Source organism: Rhamphochromis sp. 'chilingali' (assembly GCF_963969265.1).
Source record: "Rhamphochromis sp. 'chilingali' genome assembly, chromosome: 11".
NCBI classification, from domain to species: domain Eukaryota; kingdom Metazoa; phylum Chordata; class Actinopteri; order Cichliformes; family Cichlidae; genus Rhamphochromis; species Rhamphochromis sp. 'chilingali'.
Window position 1 is genome coordinate 34,473,320 of NC_137938.1, and position 23,881 is coordinate 34,497,200.

The 23,881-nt window shown below is 40.2% G+C and overlaps 1 protein-coding gene across 1 annotated transcript in view; it reads left to right on the plus strand.

Annotated features, from left to right (window-relative positions):
- Nucleotides 1-23,881, plus strand: part of znf385d (zinc finger protein 385D) — a 97,795-nt gene that overhangs the window by 59,687 nt on the left and 14,227 nt on the right. Inside the window, exons 4-5 of the mRNA XM_080895404.1 lie at nt 2,304-2,472; nt 23,078-23,425. Coding sequence (XP_080751530.1) covers nt 2,304-2,472; nt 23,078-23,425 — 517 coding nt within the window. The remainder of the gene's footprint in view (nt 1-2,303; nt 2,473-23,077; nt 23,426-23,881) is intronic.

Genomic DNA, 23,881 nt, shown 5'->3' on the forward strand with positions numbered 1-23,881 from the left:
ACTTTTATTGAGGTTTACTTATGATGCACAAGGGGGCTGAATTGTTCACGGCTGTTGATGGATACACTGGAATTTAAACTGTGACCTTTCGGTTTCCAGCAGCCTCTCTAAATCCTAAAGAAACCCTGCAACGCTGGTTTGTTTGATGTGTTTTCACCCCTCGCAGAGCACCTGAAAGGGAAACAAATGATTTCCATTCTAGTTTTAATCATGCATGTGCCAGACTCGGAGTTCAGGCAATTCTTCCACTTCATTGCTTTAATGAAAGATGAATTATTTCTGTGGTTGCATTAAACACCCATCCATATCAGCTGTGTCTCATGACAAATGGTAACTTATGTCTTTGATACCTGGAGGGTGATGAATGCGGGCTAAAATGAATGGTTTCTTGCCAGAACAAGATGCACACGCTCTTTGAAAAAGTGAGGCTTCATCCAAAAGTGGTTCCTAGGATGAAGGGGGAATGTTCGAAGCACTCCAGCAATTTCCTTTGCCAACAAAATTACTGAACTATGAGTTCTTGGCAACTTTATGCACCTAGTGTAATGACACCTCTTTACTTGTCTCATCCTATTAACTTGTCACATACTCTAGTGCACTTTCTCATGTTATTCGCCAAAGTTCACAGTCTGCACACTATATTGCGGACCATTTTAGGTAATATACTGAATGCCCAAAAGGCATGTTACAAGAACTTTGTTATGTGATCCCGAGTTCTTGTTTTCCTTTCATTTAAAAATAATCCAAACCGCTGCACACTAATTACTGAAAAGGACAGAAAGAAACAATATGCTAATCCAGAGATACTACCTGGAAAGGGCTTTCTATCCCAGCAGTCTTTGGTAAATATCCCCACCGCGGTGCATAAATAAAACTGCTTACCGGTGTCTTCTGGGGATGCATGCTTGGCGTATTTATTTATTCCAATTGGATACGTCCTAAAACCTTCATTCCTGCCACAGGCAAAGTGCGCAGAGGTAAACAAGGGCAGCTCAAAGTCTTTGCATATGTCCCCCTTCTGTGCGACTTGATGAATCTGTTGTGAAGGTGAATCTTGGTGGCGTTACGTGCTCAGACTTTAAAACAAATGGCCACTGCATAAATTAAACTTCATGGGTCACAAAAATTTCTTAATCACTGACATCAAGTTATTATTGTTGTAAAATATATAGTGTAGATATGTAGATGCATGGATTTAGATATAAATAGCTGATCTAAACGCCCAGGTTTCCTCCCCATTGTGACTCTAGTGAAAATGGATGTCCCGAGGACGATCATATCAGGCACACAGGTGTGGGTGAGCACAGAAGCCCCACCCACCTGCTGTTCAAACCTTCTGTTTGTAAGTCCAGCAAATCAAATGAAAGATGGCTCCAAGGGAGAGAAGAGGAACTAAAACATCTTGTTTCAGTCCTGTCTTCCTCCCCTCACCCCCAGCCGCTCATGGCAGATGGCTGCCCTTCCCTGAGCTTGTTTCTTCCTGCTAATCTGACGTTTTTCTTTCCCCCTGTCACCAAGTGTTTGCTCACAGGGGCTTGTTTGATTGGTGGGGATTTCTCTGTATTGTTGTAAGGTCTTTACATTGCTATATAAAGCACTTTGAGGTGACCACTGTTGGGATTTAGTGCTTTATAAACAAATTGAACTGAAATGAAATTGAATTCAGAGAGAGGGTGAATTAAAGGGCTGCAGCAAGGCTCCGTTTAGGATAAATAAAAACATTTTGATCTGTGACTCATGCAAAGTTGTTCTAGTAGATTCCACAAATACAAATCTGGAGCTGGAAATAATCATAACAGGTCCCATTTGGAGAAAGTAGCCTCATATTTAGACTTAATGATCATTTCATGCAAACTTTTATGGCTATAGCTGAAGTAGCCAGAAAAATTCAACTTTAGCAGCTATCCAGGAGGTGCAACAGCAACTATATTGTTGATATAATGAGCTGATTTAGCAAAATTCCTCTTATAGGTAAAATATTTGACATCCAGGCCTTATAAACTAGTCATTGGCTGTGGAACAACAAATTAATATTTGATCCAAAAATGCTCCCTTTACTAGTACATGTGGAGGAAAGGTAGTAGCTATTCAGTCAGTCATAAACCACATAAATAACTTTGAACGCCAGTGGTACCTCGGTGTATTAAACATTTAGCTTTAATACTTATTTTCTAAAATTGGCTGCAAGGGATATTGAGCCTGCTAATTATGTTTAGTCTGTGTTCTTTTAGTTTTCATATTTTAATAATTCATCCAGACTTTGTAGCCACTTTCCCACAGCCTGTTATTTGTTCTTCTCACAGAGCCAGGCCCTGGCCCACTACAAGGGCACCAAACATGCCAAGAAGCTAAAAGCCCTGGACGCCCCGAAGAGTAAGCTCAAAGGCTCAGTGGTCACCAAGGAAACCGCCAACCAGGAGATGGCCAAGGGCATCAACACCTCACAGGTCCCCAACAACACTGAGAGGAAAGGTTTGTATTTTCCTGCCTATTCCTAACGCAAGACCTTTGTTGCTGTTCTTTATGTAGATGGAGCCCTTCTGTTGGGAATCATCATTAAACCTCCAAGCCTTCCTATTTGGCATTTTTGATTTGCTGCACTCAACTTGTAATCACTTTAGGACCTGGATAGACTCACTGTTGATTATATCAGCCCTGTGTTGCCTGGGTTGGCAATGGGAGGGATGAGGTAGGGCCTAAGTGTGCTTTTTGTGTTATCTAGTGCTGACAGGCAACAACACTTTGTGACAAAACATGTAATGCCCGCTCATTTGCATGAGATGATTCCATTGGTGCAACGTGCTGGGCAACTGGAAATCATTACATGGTAATCTGGCAAAAAAAAAGAAAACATCAAGCTCAGGCACTTTGTTACGTGCACACCAGTATTCCTGCTGTTTACCTTGCAATATATTAACCAAAGCTGAAATGACTTGCACCATAACTTTCCACTGCTGTAATATCCTCTCTGATACATTACAAACAGATGTGAGATGTTTGGGCACTTCTAATGGATGAATCTAGACTGTAATTTCTGGATTACACCTCACTTCCTGGTACAAAGCACCCTGTTGCTTTTTTTGCATCTTCTTCTTCTGGCTTTCTACTTTGCATCTGCCCTTATTCCATTTTTAATTTTAATTTTCTGGTTCACATTATTGTGTGCTGACTCTGTGTATCTTAATATTCATCATGTTGCAGCCAGGTGGCTTTCTAAATCCAGTCATCTTGGCCAGGTGTTTAGAGTCTGGGTCTCTGTGGTATTCGTCTGCTTAAAACATGTTTAAAGGTAAACACAAACTAACTGCAACTTTCAGCGCCTGACAGGAACCAGATGTACAATATATTAAATGGTTTTATCTTCTGTGTCCCATATTGGCCCTGTGGAGGATAACGTATTTGGCACCTGAAAGCACTGCCGAGGAGCCCTGCCCTCTCTGTCTTCTGAAGCGTAATATTCCTTAAGCTGCCTATTATTATGTCATAAAATTGGCCCAATGAAAGTCTTCCCCTTCAACTGTAACACTAGAAGTTTTTTAGAGTAATTAGAAACACATTGAGCTATTCTGCTCTGGGATTAATTTCAACCTTAAACCATGTCTTCTTCCAACGTTCCAAAGTATTTAAATTAGGAGCACATTTCTGGAGTGCATTTTGCATTGTGACCTATACATATGTAGAACCTTATACAGCCCTGACGCCTGAAGTTTAAAGCACCCATGTGACATGTTTTGTGGTTTTCCCAAACAGAGTTAGCCTCATCACTGCCTCACACATCTGCATTCTAACTTGCAGTTACTTTGAGATACCCTCAAAAAAGAAGCTTCCTCACTGCCCATCATTTTTAGTTACTTGACAGAGTCTGTGGGTTCTCATGGTATTCTAAGGAGCTTGGAGGGACAGTGACTGAACTTCTATTTATACCAGGTTTTTATGCCTGGGATTCTCCACCATTTGGTTGTAGAACTGAAGCTTCTCAGATGAGAGATGAAGAGTCCAGTTCAGCTTTTTTCCAAGAGCCTTAGATGATTTGACAGAGCGATTTCCTCAACTTTACGTCTCAGCCACAACCCAACACTAATTTGAATCCCTTTCCCACACGTCAGAGGTGAGTTAAAGTTGTAATTTTTAGGGCCAACCACAAATTGTGGAACCTTTTAGCTTTTTTGTTATTATTCGTTGATGTTACATGTTAAAAACAAGAAGAAGAACATTTGATTTAAATTTTGCTTCTCAACCAGGTCACATGAAATTTAAGTTGATACTTTTTTAAACAACATAAACACAAAGAAATACAGATTTGAAGGCCACAATAAGTAATTTCAGAAATAGTATTGAATGAAATCTCTGTAAAATCTATAATGTAAGGATGAATGCAGGATTCTCTTCTTTATCTGGGTCTGATTTGAGTTCAAACTGGAATAAACTCAAGGATTTTGTCAGCCACGTGCTGTACAACCACATTTGTAGACCTTGTAGAAGCTAACTAACACCTAATTTTGTTGGTGCACTCATGGAGAGCAGAGGGAGATCAAAAGGGCACAACAGCTAAAACTGAGCATTTCAGGAAAAGATTACAAATTTTAAAAAAAAGAAAAAAAAAAAGAGATGCAGTAATGTTTTTCCTCACATTGAAACATGCACATATTATAGTAGACTCACAAAAAATGAACCTGTTATTAAGCCACATACGGGCATTTTAAAGAATACTTGAGGTGAAACGTTATATAGCAATGTTTGAAAACTGTGTCAATTCTCAGGAGGAATATCCTGTGAATCTGTTTAGGGTTTGGCCCCATGATAGTCTGCGTAAGCTCCAACCCCCTCGTGGCTTTTGAATTGGATAGGTGGTTAAGAAAATGGATGAGTGGAATATCCAGGGTCCTCAAATAAGCCGGATAACAATTTTCTTCTGTATCCCCTAAAACAGTATCATAAAAGAGCATTAACAAACAGGCAGTTTAATCTTATATATTTCACATGGTGCACATCATGTGTTAGTCTTTAAGTTATATTAAGAGCTTCACACCTGGCTGCAGTCTGTCTCGTACCCCGCAGAGTTACTTAGCTACTATACAAATGTCAAACCATTAACAGAAGCAATTTGCACTCGAGCTTCCCTGAAGCCAACCCACACTGCAGTCTATCGACATTTACCGTAAGAGAGGGGATGTGATGTGATGTAATGCTAAGTCAAGCTATGACTTTGGAGGTCACACATCTGAAGGGACAGTAGTTATTAAATCTTAAATGCATTTCAGAAATTATGGCTAAATTTATAATACTTATATTATGCGCTAAGTAACTTTACTTTGAGCTAAAAATCTAAGTTTCTCGTGTATTTATGTCACAAAAGAGTCGACGCACTCTGACCAACATAGGAAACATGTTATATCTAATATTCCTAAATATTTAATGCACTGAATGTGTTTTTCCCCCCGGCTGCTGCTGAGAATTACATTTTAATTAAATAGTTATTCACTGTTTACTCTTTTCATGTGAACTGTGGGAAGTTCATATTTAGTGGGAGCTTTGAGCATTCAGGACTCAGCAATTAAGCAACTGGATTTGTAAGAAATCAGGTTTTACAGAAGAGTTTTTGTGATTAATAATAATAATGGATTGGAAGTGCTTTACAATACCACTATTCATTCGCTCTCATATTCACACACTGGTGGAGGCAGAAGCGAGGCTGCCATATCGCGCCATCGGCGCCTCTGGCCAACACCAGTAGGCGGTAGGTGAAGTGTCTTGCCCAAGGACACAACGACCAGGACAGAGAGCCCGGGGATCGATCCAGTTACTGATGCGCTTCCCAACCCCCTGAGCCACGGTCAGGGGGTTACCCTGAAGTTACTTAAGAATACACAATAGCAGATATATATGTTTGAAAATAACGTTTACAAAGTTAAGTTGTGAAGCATCTCCCGTCATCTTTTGCTTCCATCGAATTTTTAAATGTCATCTTGAACGAATCCCACATTAGATAATGAATTCGTCAACATGTAATTTTGACAAACATTTCGACTTAATTGCTTGTCATTTTTGTCTCCACTTTTATTTCATAACACAATTTTTCCTCTTGAGCATTTCTGTCAGTCATTCAGGACAAACATGGCAGCGGCGGTTATGCGAGTTATCTGAGTAAAGCAGCAGACAGAAGCACTAAAGCCCCGTTGATGAAATGTCACAATGAAACGTGTCTTCTGAAATGTAATGGTCACTGAGGAAGAATTAAACTGTAAAATAAACAATCTGGAATTTTAAAATAGACACAGCTGGAATCAACATGAAACAATGGACTGAAATAAAACGAGGTTGTCTTTAAACACTGATTAGTTATGTTGTTCTTTTAATTCGACAATAAGATTTAATAGACTGTATCAGTAGACAACTTGTGATTATGGAGCCGTCTTTGGCTCGTGTGATTGTGGAAAAGTTATTATTTATTTATTTTTTGTATTATACACTAGCATCCAAAAGTTTAGACATGCTAGACTGCTGTGCAGTGAGTCCAATCTCTTGACTTTATTTATCATCTCTGTACATGACGCCTCATGTTTATCCAGCTGTAAAAACGTGTAACCTAAATTTTACCAATTGTTTTCATATTTTGTCAATTAAAATGTCCATAGCTACCCACGTTCTATTAGTTTTGATATACCTCAACACTGGTGGATCACATGGATGTATACAAATAAATGGCTGGTCCTGAGTCCCTCTAGCTGTGGATTCCTAATCCACAAAAAGAAAATCCAGGGAGGAAAAACAGAGACTTTAACAGTGTGTTTGGACAGAGTTGTGTGCTAATGCTGCTGACTTACTCTCACGCTTGAACCACAATGAGAAATTAGCAAACAACAGAAAAAAGTAATGTGGTGAGATGTTTCCAGAACAAGCAGAATATTGTTTTTACAGACCTAAAGGTCGATTGCGATGTGCAGCTGAGGAAAACAGAAGAGCTTTACCTTCAACATTAGTAGTTCAGTAGTAAATATCGCATTGCAGAGTAGTCTCATGTGGTTAATGATCTTAATTATTTACACCTATTAGTGATGTTGATAGGCTAATTCATACTTAATAGGCTGTATCACCTTCATTATAAGGCCCAAATAAATTTTGTGGCTCCGACATTTTTTTGGTCAAATTGGCTCCAAAAAACAAACAAAAAAGACTTTTTTTTATTGTAAAGTTGCTTTTTGAAGTAAGAGCAGTTTGATCATTTGTAATATTTATCACGTATGCTTGTTGAAGACCACCTTAGCCACAATAGCCTGTTTCCTTGCTGTGCGTTTGTGTCCATCATTGTCTAACATCATCAAAGTCAGTGTGTTTTTTTTCTGTGAAGTAGAAAATGACCCTGTAGAAAGTCATTTAGAAGTGGCACATCTGTGATTCATTCTTTCTTGAAAATGAAAAGATGACTTCTAATTTACCTCCTCAATCCCAGTGCAGAGCCCTGCTACACAGCATATCAAACCAATATAACTCAATCTGACTGAAATATTTCCAAAGCTACAGTAACTATGAAAGTTAGCTATGCAGTGACGGTGATTGAATATTTTTCTATAAAATCATACAGCCTTTAGTGGAAAAAGCTGATAGATGTGAAGACATTCAGACCTTAAAGGAATACTTCCTCCTGAAAAGCCATCTGGATTGCTTTGATGTCAGTTTTGCAGATATCTCTGTAATGGTCGCCTTCTCTTGAATAAGATTAAACTAAATATCATTTATGTTGCTGTGCTAAAAGTTGCAACAGTAATAAAACCAAACAAAAAGAAAAAAAATAATTTGAAAAGCTGATACAGTTAAGCCACAAAGTTTGCAGATTTCTGAGGTCTTAATCTCTGCAATGAGCCGTTTTCCCCCACCGACCCCAGAGTGAGAACTGCAGTACTATGCAAAAGAAAGTGTGCATGAACAGTCTCATGTTCCCGACACTGAGACACGATGAAAGCATCGATGATGGCTCGCTGACGTGAGTTGTCCTACTAATGTTCGCCAGCTGTACACTTTTTTTGCGCTAGCTGAAAAGAAGTGTGCAGCTGGTAGTCATCAGAAAGTTCTTCAAACTTATATATGTTGTGCTTTGAACATCACAAGGCAAACATCCTTCAGTTGCATTATATTTAAGGGAAGAAAGGGATCTCTAAAAACTGGCCAACCGACACTGAAACAATTTAAAGCGCGAAATAGCGCTGCACGCCAGAGGGAAAAGCACGTTTTCTTGAGATAAAAAAAATAAAAAATAAAAAGGCCAAACAACAAAGGTAGGGCTCAGACATTGACCTCCTCCCACTGCACCTGAACTGAGATACTCATCTGTAATGGATTCTACACAGCTCTGACATTAAACTTACACTCAAGCCTGGGGAAAATTGTAAACACATTATACACAGACAGAGACCTCTGGGACCTTAAACAACAAGCTGTCATAACCACACAGACAAATGGCTATTAATCATTTCAATGCCCTTAAAAAAAGAGAGGGGAGAAAAAAAACAACAACTATATTTCTATACAGCATCTCACGATCATATCTACAGCTTGTGGGGGTGGTGGTTTGTCACAAGTGGCATGGGGTAATGAATATTAATGTACTCAGATGTCAAAAGAATTAATTGTCGAGGCGGGTAAATGCTGCATTATCTGTAAGGCTGAAGTATTTGATGGTATATCAGGGTCACAAAGCTGGCGCTAATGAAATGCCGAGATCGCAGAAGAGTAATGGCCGTGGTGAGAGTCGGTGGAAAAAGGGAGGCAGAGCTCGGTGCACGTTTGCAGAGTGGGCTTTCAATTAGATTGTTTTGCTCTGTTAACTACAAGTGGAAAAATACATGATTTCCATTATAATTTCAGTACAACAGATCCATGGTGGAAACAATGTAATCTGATTGCTCATTTGTGTTTGGTAGAAATACATCTGATTGCAAGTGTTCTGTAATGAGAGCTCTGCAGTTGGGTGAATATTTGATTAATGCCGAGAGTTTTTTACTGTTTTGTTTTGTTTGCGAATACAATATGAAACTTTTGAAGCTGGTTAAACTTGTCGACTTATACACCGGGTTATTTTTTACAGCACCTGTTCTTCATGTTCCTGCCTGTCGACCACAAACTTTAAATAGCAGGAAAATGAGGAGTCAGAGCTGAAAATCTTCACCCTGCAAGAATTTTCCAAAAAAGGTCCATTTTCAGTTTTCTCCCTCCTTGATATTTCTCTCCTCTGCCCCTATTTCTCGGGATTCCTCTGACCCAGAAATTGATCTCACTGCTCATCTCAAAGGATATCTCAAATCCAAAAATGCATCTCAAGGAGAGAGGAGGCGTGCTGAAGGAGCTATGAGCGTGGATGCATAAAAGACATCACGCACAGCTGGAATATACAAATAATAGTGGGAGGAGGACTCCACGAACAACCTCTGCATTTGTATTCATAAGCTGTTTTTGCCATTAACATCATTTACTGCAAAAATCACACTTTCCTCCTTTCACCTTTGGTGCGCGTGTGGGTGGGTGTTAAAACAAAAATCTGTGATATCCGTCACATTCTGCCATGTTGTGGATTTAATTAAAAATAAGCTGCAGTAGGCTTAACAATACAACAGGTAATGCAGCTGTGGTCCACATCACATTTAATTGACACTGATTTAAACTGACGACACTGCAATAAACTCCTCTGCTTCTCAGGTGGGCGGGACCAAAAGTGTCAGTGTTTCTGATTGGCCAACATGGTAAGGGACTTCATCCCTGCCTGCTGGTTTTGCGTGAAGTTCAGTTGTGTCATGTGAATTAAGATTTTAGCAGTAAGTAAAAGTAACTAACCCCTTCTACATACAGATGAGGACAAAATAATTAGCCTCCCTATGAAATTTAAATATTTTTTTTTGTTGTTCTTTTACAGAGCAAGTGATTTTTAACACAACATTTCTAAAAACACTAGTCTTCTTTAAAAACATAAATTATATCTGTGTGCACACAATGACAGAATTAGAAAAGAAAAACAAAATGCAACATAATCAGTATTATTAACTTTTTTTTTACTGATCGACACAGCAAACCACAGCTGTGATTTAACTGTATATAAACTTCAGGAAGGGTTTGAGCTGTCACTTGAAATAAATCAGTTTAAAAATAGGAAAAAAATGTTAATGCTTACAAAGCAGGAGACACAAAGTTATAAGATAAGATAAGATAAGATAACCTTTATTAGTCCCACACGTGGGAAATTTGTTTTGTCACAGCAGGAAGTGGACAGTGCAAAAGTTATGAGGCAAAAATTAGAATACAATAAGAATAAATACAGTACACAACTGTACAGAATAGAATAAAATAAAATACTATATACAGTAGAATAAAATAAAATAAATATACAATAAGATAAAAATAGAATACAAATACAAATGCTATATACAACTGAGTAAAAATACAACGATGACAGAAAGGATTATTGCACTTAGTATTATTGCATATGTATGGATGTGTGTGCTTGATCAGTAAGAAGTATCGTCAATAAATTCAAAGAGAGCCACGCTGTACAGAACAAACCTGGCAGAGGAAGGATGTGAAAAATTTCAAAGATTCTGGAAAGAAAACTAGTGAGAGATGTGTCTAAAGACCCCAGAACAACTGCCAAGACACTAGTGAATGACACAGCCAAGGCAGGGATTGTCATCTTAAAAAAGGAGAATAAGTAGAACCCTGGACCAAGGAAAACTGCACATTTGCAGAAGAGACACCTTCAAGCTATACTAAAGTTTGCTAAGAACAACCTGGAGAAAGGTTATGCAAAATGCATAATGATTATGCATAATGTAAGCCGGTCTTTGGGTGGACAAAACAAGAGCTCTTTGGCCACAGAGACACTGCCAATGTTTGGAGAAAGAAGGGAGAGAAATACAACCCAGAGAACACTTTCGCCTCAGGGAAGCACGGTGGGGGGAATATTACCCTGCAGGGAGGCTTCAGTGCCTCTGTAACACGGTAATCTCATGACGGTGGACAAAATCCTAAAGAAAGACGGAAGTAAATATTCTGAAAGAAAACCTCAAGCAGTCAGTGACCCAAACTGGCTTTGGGTTGTTGTTCTGGTGTCCAACACAACAGCGACCCAAAACATTGTTGACTGACCTGCACAAAGTCCTGACTTTAATCCTTATGAAAGTCTTTGAGTTGAACCGAGGACAAAGAACCATGATATGAAACCATCCGATGTGGAGGAGCTCAGAGATTTGCCAAAGAAGAATGGGCCAGGATTGTTCCGGAGACGTGTGTGAGACGACTGCAGGCTGTTATCCAGCAAAGAAAATAATTCTGTCATCAATCTGTACGCACTAAACCCTGAGAGCATCGGGTTCCTTCATCCTTCAGCATGTAAGAAAATATTCTTTTTAAACACAGTGCAATAATTCAACTGCTAATTTCAAATTAGGTCAGGTTAACCAATGTTTAGATCTTTCTAAAAACTCTAAATATTACACTGAATTACTGTGAAATTGCAAAAGCATGTTTGTATATTTAGTGATTATAATTCATTGGTTTAGCTAAATGTATTTGCAGTTTAGGGATAACATTTTCCAGGCTTTTTGAAAGCCTCTCTAATAACCAGAGCAAGCAAACACCACTTAAAAAAATACATTTCAAAGAACATCAGCCTATCGTTTACGGGTCTGCTTCAAAGTGTGTACTTACATTTATAGCATCTAAATTCTTTACATCATAATGTTACTGTACCTGCGTGCTCTATGAGAAGAATGTGCAACTGGACACTGTAAGATAGCAGATTAGCCAGATGACTCAGCTGCTGCCTGTCAAGTGTGTTTGTGCGCGTCTTTACACCAGCACCAGAGAGAGCAGTGGTAAAGCGAGAAAGGCAACGTGGGAGAGAGAGAGAGAAATGCCCATAGCACAGCCCGCCATCTCTCAGTTCCAGTCCAGTGCCTGAGGAAATGTACCCTGATATTAGCTATTAAAGAGCAGATTGTCAGGGGAGCCATGCCAGCACTGACAGCAGCTGTACAATGGGGCAGGCTGCAGGGAGGCAGGAGGCTAGCTCCACCGCCCTTCCACCCCACCCTGCTCTAGCCTTTGTGTATCCATGTACACGCGCAAGCTCAAAAAAAGCCTCTAACAGACGTCAGAGGCAGCAGCATACCTGATGAGCGTGTGACCAGATTGGCTCCATACCTGCGCAGCGCTGCAAACGTTCTCATTTGTGAGGTTTCTGCACGCCAACGTGTAACCACAGGAACATTCCAATAGAAATTAGATACGGATCATTTGCTTTAGAATGAAACTGGAAAGAGATGAATTCAAATCAATAACGCCTGCTGTGTTTAAGTGTCTGAGATAATCCAGCTTTTTTCCCCTTCGACAAAAACAACAACAAAAAAAGATGACTGCAAGCACTGACGCACACTTATTTGTAAATGCAAATTTGTCATCTTATCAGTCTTCTGTGCTGGAAATATTCAGCCTTGCTCACTTACTCACTTTGAATACTGACAAGAGGGGAGGAAAAAAATCATGGATGTCAAATGAAATTTGACAGAACTCAAGGGCCATGAGGGATTTATGTCCTTTAAATTGTGACAGCATATAATAAGGCCCAATCATTTTAATTAAAGAGCTTAATCCAGCTTCATTGAGGAAGGTAATCAGATCTCTGGGGAGTCTTGTGACTGCCCGAAAGCTTAAACAGGGCGGAAAGTTTTCCGAGCCACGTTTCTCCTCTATCGCCACAGGAAATGTCAGGGGAGTCGGGAGAGGTTGGGGTACAAACAGAGGAAAGAAAAGAGGCTGTGTTCTGTCTCGAAGGGTCACGGCTTCTTTCCCCATCTGCCTTTCGCTCAATTCTCTTTATCATTGTTGCCTTCACCACTCTCAGCCTCTCAGATTCTCCCTCTTTAATTGTGTCCTTTACTCGATTGCTCCCTTTTAATGTTATCTCTTTCCTCTCACCTTCACACGCCCCTCTTTCTACCACCGTCTGTCATTCGTCCTCCTTCTTTCGCACACTTTGTCTCCCATTGTTTTGGTCTCACAGGTTGCTTACTTTTCTCATTTCACTTTTTATTTCACTTATTTTTCTCTCGCTCCAACTCAATCTTTCTGTGTCTTCAGCCCTTTTGTTTCTTCTCCCCTTCTTTTACCTGGCCCTCAATATTTATCTCTCTCTTTCTCTCCCACATACCCTGCCCGGCTCGCCCTTACCAACTTTAGATTGATCACAGTCATTACCTCCATTAATGAGATGGGATTGAGTTCTTAACTGGGCCTTGCACAGCCAGTTAGGTCACACTGACTGGGGATATGGATTACAAGAGGCTTCCCGGAGAGCAGGGCGTCCTAGGCCAGCCAAAGTACACTTTAATCACCTGGTCCTCGAACAGCAAATGGCTCTTTAATGACACCGTGGTAGATGAGTTCACCCCAACACAAGGGCAAATACATGCATGACTTAACATGGGATGGGCTCACCAACCAGCTTCTATAGGAAGCAGATGAAGAAGAACCTCACAGATTTCCTTTGCATTTTTATCAAACGTTAATGGTTAAATATATCCACGAGCTATAATTCACACAGCTAAGTAAAATTTAATGTATCGATGGATTTGATTAAGTAGGCTTAGCATAAAGACTGGAAGCAGGTGGAAACTTCTATCATCTGTGCAAATTAAAAAATATGCCAACAACATCTTTGAAGCTCACTAGAAATGAGCCAACCCAAAGCTTTCAATCCTAAATGAGATATTATGTTTCCCCAGGTATGGCCACTCGAGTATATTGGTGTATGTTTTAGCAGTGTTTTCATTTTCTATGGAGAAAATAACATTGTATGTGATTTATGTACTTGAAAACACATCGCTCTTATTTTGAAAGCTCAGTTGCTGCTAAGTAGATAGCGCTGGCCAATAATATCTTGTGTTACTCTACCAATTGTTGTGGTAGCATTAACCTGGGGCTGCACTCCAGAGCCGCTGTTCCTAAATGAAGCTTGCATGTAGTAAAGTGTAGTCTCTCTAAGTGGAGGTCCATACCAGCCAGAACCTGCACCAGGTGGAAAACCACTGACTGAGCTACACATTGCTGCAGAGCAGAACCAGGACTATAACAATTCACAATGCTGGAATTGAAGTTCATCTGCAGGATTAAACACTCACTTGAGAAGCAAGCAATACTGACCTTTCACACAAAGCACTTGGCAAGTAAAATATTTGCTGAGGAGAAGCTTGTGAAGAGAAATACAAACAAAATACATCTGTGGAAATCGCTGAACATCAGCATCCTCACCTCATGAGGAAGTTTTGGCTTTACTTTTTCTCCTACATCTGAACAACACCCTAGTGGTTCTTTAATGTGGTCTTTACTGATGTTAGCAAGCTGACACTCACCATTCACTACCTCATAATACTGGAACTCTATAAAGGAGCGCTTTATCTCGTGGAAGCTAATTATTTCCCTCTGCTTGAAGCCGCTGTTTTAAACTATACCAAACAGATCTGTCTCTTTGCCAACTTCACAAAGAGAACTGGTTGATGTCTCTCTGAGGTATCAAAACACAAGGATGTTGCCAAAATGTTGAAGTTTTGTTCAACAAAAGCACCCTGCAAAGCTGTTCATTAGCCTGTCAGTTTTCTGACTGATACAGACATTTATTCTCCTACGATGATGTTACTTCTGATACACGAAGGACAGAAAATCCCCAGTATAGACCCGAGTATCTCAGATTCTGGTGGTGCATCTAGTTCAGCTCTCTAATTGTGAGAACCCCTGCCAAAATCAGTTAAATGATAACTCACAGGCATAGAATTGCTGGCTCGCAAGAATACTAAAACCTTTACGTGAACTTGTTTTGAAACTGCACTCAGACTGCTCACCACGCCACTGAAAATCTGCCCAGAGAAGCAGGTGTGATGGCAGACTTTTGGTAGCTGGTGAACGCAGCGAGGCTGCCCGAGTTAATCGCTGTGATTTCAGGTTGTTTTGACGCTTGGCATACCCAAGCGGACTGGGAGAAAGTGGTGGGTAATTGCAGGGGGCAAAGAGGTCGCTTTTCTGCTCTGCTTGTGGCATAAACATTACTTATCTGGACTGGGAGGGTCAGCCATATCATAAATAGTTAACTAATTAATTATTGTTCTTGTAGTAATGGCTTGATGGGATGCGATGTAAAGCCACATTCATGCTGAAAATTGCTGTTAAACCAGTTGAAGTTCCTCGTGTTTAATTTAGCAGCAGATGCCCTTACTCACACTACTCCAAAGGGATTGTTTTGTCTCCTCCCAAGATCGACTTTTTCTTCTTTGACAAATTAATTACTTCTTTGGGTATGGTGGTGTTTTGACTGTGCTGTGATTGACAGGACTGGGTAGATTTTCTCGTCCTTGTATAAAGTCTGCTTCACTGAAAATAGGATATACACACAGCTAATTGGTGAAGTTATTTCCCCCTATCAAGTTGAGTTTAAATTTTTAAGTAAATGTTTAAGTCATGTTTATAACTGCAGAACCTGGAAATTATAGTCTTTTAATACCAGATGTTCTTCCTTAAATCACTCTGCAGGCATCCAAAGCATCTACTGACATAACAGAAGAGTTTAGATATCCTCACGTGCACACTGTGCCATGCTCAAAAATGTGAAGTTAGTATAGTCGGCAAGCAATAGACTCTAACCAGGGTATCTATTGAGATCTGAGAGGACAGATCAGATAAAAGAACTGCAGCAACACAAAAGTGATTAAACTGCTGAAAATCAGCAGCTTAAGTCAGTATCACTTTATAATAGCTATAATTAATCAATGGCACTTTTATCATTTAAACTTTATTCATGAAAAAATTGTATATTAATTTATAAGTATTGGTTGTATAAGACTCTTATCTGATGTCTAAAGATCTTAAATATGTTTAAAATACGATGTACACATGTTTAACAAACATGTGGGGACAGCACGGTGGTTAGCATTGCTGCTAACGATGAAAGAAGGTTGTGGGTTTGAATCCACCTTTTGGCTGTGGCCTCTCGTTGTGAAGTTTGCATATTCTTCCCATGCATGTGTGGGTTCTCTCTGGGCTTCCTCCAACAGTTAGTGGGGTCGGATTATAAATTACCTGTAGGTGTGAATGGTTGTCTGTCTCCATGTGCTGGCCCTACGATAGTCTGGTAACCTATCCTGAGTGTGCCCCATGGTAACTAGGATAGGCTCCACTGGAACTGGATAAATGGAGGAGAATGGATAGATGGATAACTGTTCAACAAATATTTGAAGGGTAATAACAAAGTTGGAACAGGACGATCTTCATGTGTTTTAATGTTTTGTTATTTTGATACAAAGGCATCTGCTGTGATGCTAACATCTCTGATGAAGTCTCACAAGTGTCAGCTTTCTTTTTGTAGATATAGAAAATCGATATGTAATCATAAATGATCAGAATTATAATATTTCTGGCTGTCTGAGGCTAAATTTCTCCAATTCAAATTGAATCGTGGATTATATCGAATCGGGACCTTGTGAATCGGAATCAAATCGATTCTAGAAATCAGTGACGACACCCAGCCCTATGTGCCAGTGATACAAACCACATGATTGTGCACCTGGAAACTGATTCATGTTGAGTTTAACTTTCACTCGTTGCTTTCTTTCCGTTTACTAACTGGTTGGCTGGTTTTTAACTACTCATATGATGTCGTGATAATGGTCTCAGAATTCCGTGACACAGAACTTTGACTAAACACTCGACTAACAGTATTATTTGATGCCCATGCAGTGAGAACAGGCTCGAATGTAATTCTTATTCTTTCTTAACAGCTCTGATCAAAGACATACTACAAAATGAAATTCATAAAATAATTTGATTATACAAAATTAAATAGAAATAAAAAAAGTAAAATTCTTATAATTTAATTGTTAATGCTGTGATGGATTGGGTGTACCAATGATAGCAGCTCAACCCGTCACCCATCCTCCTGCAACCCTGAATTGGATTAGAGGTTCACAGAAATTAATGGATAGATATTTGTTAACAGCAAAAGCTGCTAGCGATGCGCATCTAAATGATGTTCTGCGTGGCTTTTTGGAAAACACTGTTTTAAAAATGAGTGACTGCTTTGAATTTTGCGGGGTGTTATTTATACGCGAAGGAGTCTGAAGAGTGTGAGATTGATAAGCAGATTGGTTCTGAGTTGTCAGCGGCTCGGTTAGACTGCCGGGGTAAAGAATAAATCCAGTCTCAGGCAAAGCTTTTAGTTTCAGTGTCAATCTGTCAGTCACGAGCTGATCAAAACCAAAGAATGAGATCAAAGGTCTGAGCAGCTGTAATGAGTTTCAAACAGTGTACGGCTTCAGAGCAGACGCCCGAGAAAAAATAGCTTCAATGTGTTCTCATCTCACGGCGTCAAATACCGCCCCGGCATGTGACTGAAGATTGCCCTGTCATTTGTTGGTTCTCTTTAGGCGCTGAAAGCTGCTTGGCTGTGTGTGGTTCAGGTTGAAATGTGATCTTTTATGACATTAAATCTGCTCAGTGGAAAAATAACATGTTTACCCACGGTGCACTGTTGTGCAGGAACAATGCTAAGAAGACGCAAGCAGCTTTTACAGAATGGCAGGATTTGGCACCATGGAAACAAGAACGCGCCAATAGTTTTCGTAGGATACTGAAATGGCGTGGAAGTTGAACACCAGCAGAAAATGGCTGACTGGGATGCTACACTAAGCATTTTTCCTTGTAAAATAGGAAAGATGATTTCTAAAGCTCTGAATCCAGAAGTATAAAATTAACTTTCCTACTTTTTTTTTCCTTTCTTCAGCAAGATCAACAACAATCATATAAATTCTAAAATCCCCTATTTTGCTCTAAATCCCCTCATTTTGTTCATTTTTCTGTAAAATTAGGAGGAAATGCAACACAGCATTGTAAAATTAGAGGCTTTTCTCTGCACAGTGTTCAGTTGGTGTGCAAAAACCCTGTTAGTAAGGTAATGCTGTCAGGTGCTTCAGGATTGAGCGGATTCTCAGATGCTTTCCTGCAAAAGTGTTCCAGGCATGTTCAAGGAGAAGAAGAAAAGCCTTCAGGCAGCAAACACCCCAAGGACTACACATCCCAGCAAGAGCTGAGAGATGTGGCTCAGGGGAAGGAAATATTGGCCACTTTGCTTTGCTGGCTGCCACTTTGGACAACTGTGAAAATGTGGAGAAAAGTGGTTGGATGAAGCATTTATTTAAAAAAAAAAAAATCACAATTTTAAAAATAGATGTTCCTTGTGGCTGTGGAGAAGTAGATTCATGGAGTGGTCTGTGGTTTTGTTGGTGGTTCAGAGAAGACAGACATGCTGCATGAATACAGTCAATGCCAGGAAAATTAGTGCGGTTTCCAATCAATACTTTAATGGACAAAAGTGTACTGTCTAAAATTTACAGTTAGAAACCATTCAGCACTCACTAATTATACGCAGTATTCACCTGATGCAATCATTTTAGATGTAAAGCATATAAAGCTCTGTTGCTGGAGGTCTGCTGCTTTCAACTCTGATATATTTTGTAACCTTTGGCTTGAGCGATCTCAGTCACAATGTACGTTCGGAGAGTTTTGTGGCGCCAACTGGGATAAATAAGAACCATATATAATGGCCCACAAAAATAGCATGACATAATTCACTATTGATTTGCTCTCCTGGCTGGCTGATCTTCATTTTGTGACACTGGAGTGCGGGGAACTGTGAGGCATTGGCATCGATCAGACGGAGCCGCCAAGGCAAAATTTCATTTTCGCAGATGTGGCAGCAGTCTTCTGTATTCCATACTGTGACACGTGATGTTGTTTTAGGAGTCAAATATATTGATCTGCTGCTGTGTTTGTTCCTAAAAATATCAGACATGTCTTTCAGCAGCCTCTTTGTACACGTTAATGTGATCTCTCATACAAATAGCAGATTAGAGGTGCGACTGCTTGCATAGTTTGTTTCATATTTATGTGCCTGATCTGGCATGTAATCAGTAATCGCCTGAACAACTCATCTTGGAGCAATTTTAACACCTTAGATAGAAATCAGATCTTCTTGCCTTTGGTCTAGAAAGTCATGTGTGTTCTTTTGAGTCTGATTGTACGGCTTGAATCAGTTTTTGTGCCGATGAAGTAAACATTTTATTTTAAACTTTAATACTTTCTTTCTTTTGCTTTAGTCTTCATTTTATACTTAAGTTTTTCCATGTTCAGAAGAATGTGGTATATTTACAGTGTTGGGCTGTACTAATATATAGCAATAAAATTTATATTCCTGGTTACTGAGCTTAGAGACTGTGGTGGAGGTGTGGTCCCTCAGCTGCAGGGGAGGGGTGGTACAGAGACCTTAAGCGGGTGGTGCCGGGAAGGCAGGTGAGGCCACAGGTGGTGACGATCTGCTTAATAAGACGTCTCTTTTCTTATAGTGAAGCCGGAGACTGGAGCAGGAGATGTGTGTGCCGAGACAAGCTGCGAACAGAGAGGCTCAACCTGTGAAAGTGCTATTAAAAACCCATAATCGTAACAGTGTGTTGGGTCCGTCTTTACAGAGACTAAGCTAAAAACAACCAGAAGAGCTGACTGTGTAAATCAGAGACATCAAACTTAGTCCTTCAGAGCTCAATTCACTCCTTTGAAAATTTTTAATCTAGTCTGTATATAACTTTTAATGTTTTGGTCCCCCTAATTGTAAGCACACCCTGTATATGAAAAATGGATATCAGTTCCACATGTAAAGAGTGAAATCATTTGGCAGCAGTGGATAACTACTGTGTTTGCAAAAAGAATGATCATAAAGAAGTCTACGGCTCCTTTGATCTGTAACCTCAGTAAACACTTGATCGTCTTTTGTTCTCGTTGATTCTTCATCATGTAAACATGATAATGACGTTGCTCATCGACAGGCAAATCTTCTGATTAGCAAAGCAGCACCTCTCCTCAGTCGGATCCTCTCCGTACTCCTGATGCCTTGTTTTAACAAGCTAAGATAGCAATAGCAAAAAAACATCAGCTCAAAGTTTCAAAAATGTAACAGAGCAAAACAGTGTGCGACAGCATGGTTGCCAAATCCATCTTTTATATGCAGTCTGTTGTTGTAGACATCAGCAATATTTACCACAAAAGGCAGGAAAAAGGGAAAGGTGATTTCAAGAGGTTCCTAGACGCTTGTCCAAAAATTCGGGTTATTACCTCAAAATAGTGTTAGGGTTGGTCTGAAAGTTTCTCACTCCAAATGCTAAGAAAGTAACACAAAATCCACAAAAAAATAAATAAAATTTGCAATAATCCCACATTTTGACCAAAAAAAAGAAAAGAGAGAAACAAGAACAAATGTTTAGTGTTGGAAATAAGCTTCGATTGAGAAACAATATTCAGTCCTGAAAGAGTGATGTATTTGCTATGACACATCTCTGTTTTGCAGGAACACAATCTGAGCCATCATATTGATGTTCGAGGTTTTGAAAAAACTGACTACAGCACAATATGAGATTCAGCTCAGATAAAGCGATGGAGCAAAAGGCAGTTTAAATTTTATGAGCAGTCTATTTTAGTGGCAGAAGGCTGCATGGTACATATAATCTATGTAATCAAAGGTCTTTTTTTTAAAATAAAATGTACCACACAGAGTTGTCATGTTCAGGCCTGTGAAACAAACTGTGTAAAACTTTCAGACACACATGCAAGAACAAAATGAAAAGATTCTCTGGTTTGCTTTACACCTGGATGGATGGATGCATTTGGTTTAATAAATGACCCAGGAGTCATATCCAGGCTGGTGTGTTGTGAGTTGGCTGTATGGTAGCCAACTTGTATAATTGTAATGAGAACGCATTATCATTATTTTGCTTGACTGAATGATATAATGGCTAAACAACTTTAGGACTTCAATTGCGTTTACTCTTTCGATAAAGTTAAAGCAAGTCAACAAATGTCTGTGCCTTCATGTGATTCTTATTTCCCACTGTGGCCTTTAGTGAAACTGAGGTTGACACCCTTGTAAACTGTTACACATTCCCTCAGCTATGAAGTTCACATCTTGTCACTTTCATTCATCAGTTAAAATCTCTTTTTGTTTTATCCTTCAGGGCACTATTTGTGTTATCATGTCAGAGTCTCCAGTGAGTGTGATGGTGTTTTTCTGAGAGAAACACTAGAACAAGTGACAAGAGCAAGTCTGATGGCTGCCATTTGAAACTCTTGCACTTGCGTTCTGTGTGTTACTGGATGGTGATGCACATGCATCAGCTTGCACAAGTGTTTGGAAGTGCACGTTTCCATTCTGTTTCATGACAGATGTCTCGAAACCGAGCAGGGTTTATGTTGCCAAAGTCATGTTGCCACGTTTATCTGCAGTATATGTTTAAGGCTGTTGTGACTGTGGAGCTGTTGCTTTCGGTGCAGTTTGTTTCTCCAAGTTTTAGCAACAAAACATGTTGTATTTGTAGCTTCTCAACCGCTCCGTATGTGCTGATTTTGCAAAATGACGTCTGTCTGCTCCCAAACAACGAACATGTCTGGATGGAAAAGCTTTTGGATGTTTGTTTTTCAAGGATCCGCTTGTATATAGTTTGTACCGTTCAGCTTTGTTTATATAATTAATAGAAAAAATAACTTGATCTGAATCCAGCCATCATAAGCCATCATTTCCAAATCTCGGCTTTCATGAATTGAATATACTTTGAGGTTTTAGAACTAAAAGCTGGCATGCCCCAAAAACAGACCATGTTGGAGTCTTGAGCTGGCAAAGCAGGAGCAAGTAGGGGGAAGAAGCTGGAGTAACTGGTGGAGAGTGGACGGGCACATGAACGGTGTTGTTTTGGTGTGAGACTGGAGCGGGCAGTGAGCTGTGAAGAAGGACGGAGCCAAGTTACAACTAAGAAAATCTTTATAAAAGGGCCAGGAGTTGCTACCACACCGGTGATGCAAACAGTTTGGCAGGAAGTGAGTGAAAGGAATATAAACACTGCAGCTTGATGAGTACTTGATTGAAGCCATGTGCGGCAGTCCTGGTGCCGGTGGAAGAAAGCCACACCCAGGGCTGCACACAAACACTGACCTACCTTCTCAGATTGTGCATCCTTGATTCCTTTCCTCACCTCATCTCCATGTGTGTTAGTCCCTCTCATCAAAGACTCAGTAGTGGAAGAGATGCAAGGAGAGAGGAGTCGAGCTTTAGCACGTTTAACAAAACGAACTGTGCTAGCTTCAGAGACATCATTTTAAAGTGATTCAGGTGAATCTATTAAATATGACGTGCGGCTCATCTACACCATCTACCACTGCGAGTAGCACTGTTCATGTCTGAATATAATTAGGCCTGCCATGAATGAAATTCACAGCGTGGCTAATTGTGACAAGAAGATTGAGCTGTGATAAATTCATGTTCTTAATTTATAAAACACACATATGGCCTCGACACACAAACAGTGAAGGGCAGACAGTTTGATTACACAGCTGATCATCTTAAATACCTGAAACAGCTCATGAATACATATCTGCAGAGTCCCCCTCTCACCGTGGTTTTTAGATGCAGCTTTTTCCATTTGCAATATGATACAGATGCCTTGCCTTCAAGTATCAGTCAGTACTAGTGCTGAACTAGTTCCAGTTTAATGAGTTATGAAATATTGTTAGGAGTTAGGAGATACTCTAACAATGTATCCCTAGTTTGTGTATATTGTGCAAAGGGTGTTATCCTTAAGGATGGCACACTGAGACTGATTTCTGGCTGGACACGGCACGCAATAGGATAGAGAAAAGAAACAAAGCTCATGAACATAGAAAAGGAGAAGAGAGAGAGACAGAGGCAAAAAAAGTAGGGCAGCACTGCAGGCATGGGCTGCATAGCAGTGTACAGCAGTACCTCTTTTACTTTAGATCAATATTTCATGTTATGTTCTTTAATAAAGCAAACAAATAAAAATAGAAATGATCCTGTGAAGTCTCAATAAAGACACATTAAGCCACCTGTTGGGTGAACACCACATGAATAAAACATTTCTGTCCGTGAATGATGGATGGAGCAATATGATTCAAACCAAAGACATTTCTTTGTGTGATTTATTTCTCCCTACAGATGGCCTCCCTGGAACAGCGCCCCTAGCGCTTTCCCCCGTGCTCAGAACAGCACAACCCCTGGCATCCTTGGCGACCCCTACCACGCCGTCGCCAGCACCTGTGGCCTCGCTGACAGTGCCGAGCAGCACGGCGGCCGCAGCCCCAGAGACTACCTCAGCTGCTGGGGGAGACGAGGGGCACTCGAAGCTAGATTCCCCGTCAGAACCCGACCTCCCGGAGCCCGATGCCGAACCCGAAGCGGAGACAGACGCAGAAACGGAGGAGGAGAAAGCTCGCCGTCTTCTCTACTGCTCCCTCTGCAAAGTGGCAGTCAACTCCGCGTCACAGCTGGAGGCTCACAATAGCGGTGAGAGACGTGTGCCAAGATTTGCCGCAAACGTGGAGAGTTTGAGTGGATGACAGACCTTTTTTTTCTCCCCCAAACTTGAAACAAAACAAAAGTAAGGTTGGCTCTGCTGTACGAATGAGGTGTTTACCTGCTGGTTGTGTTTTTCTCAGTGAACACGGACTCTGCATGATTGTTTCATTCCATGTTGTGAAATTTCCATGACAGCATCTGTGTTGAAATAATTTTTTCAGTGAGTCAGTGCTTTTTGTGGGGAAGGTTGTTATCTGCTGGGTTCCTTCAGTGTTCAAGCGTTTGTTTGTCGTTATTGTAGAGTTATCTCCGCTGTCTTCAGCAATCATTCCGGGGCTTGAAAAAACACAATTCTTCAATTATCCTTCTGTAGTTTCCATAGGAACCTTTTATCAAACTTTAATCAGGTATTGTGAGACATCCTTGCTTTTGAAAACAAAGCAG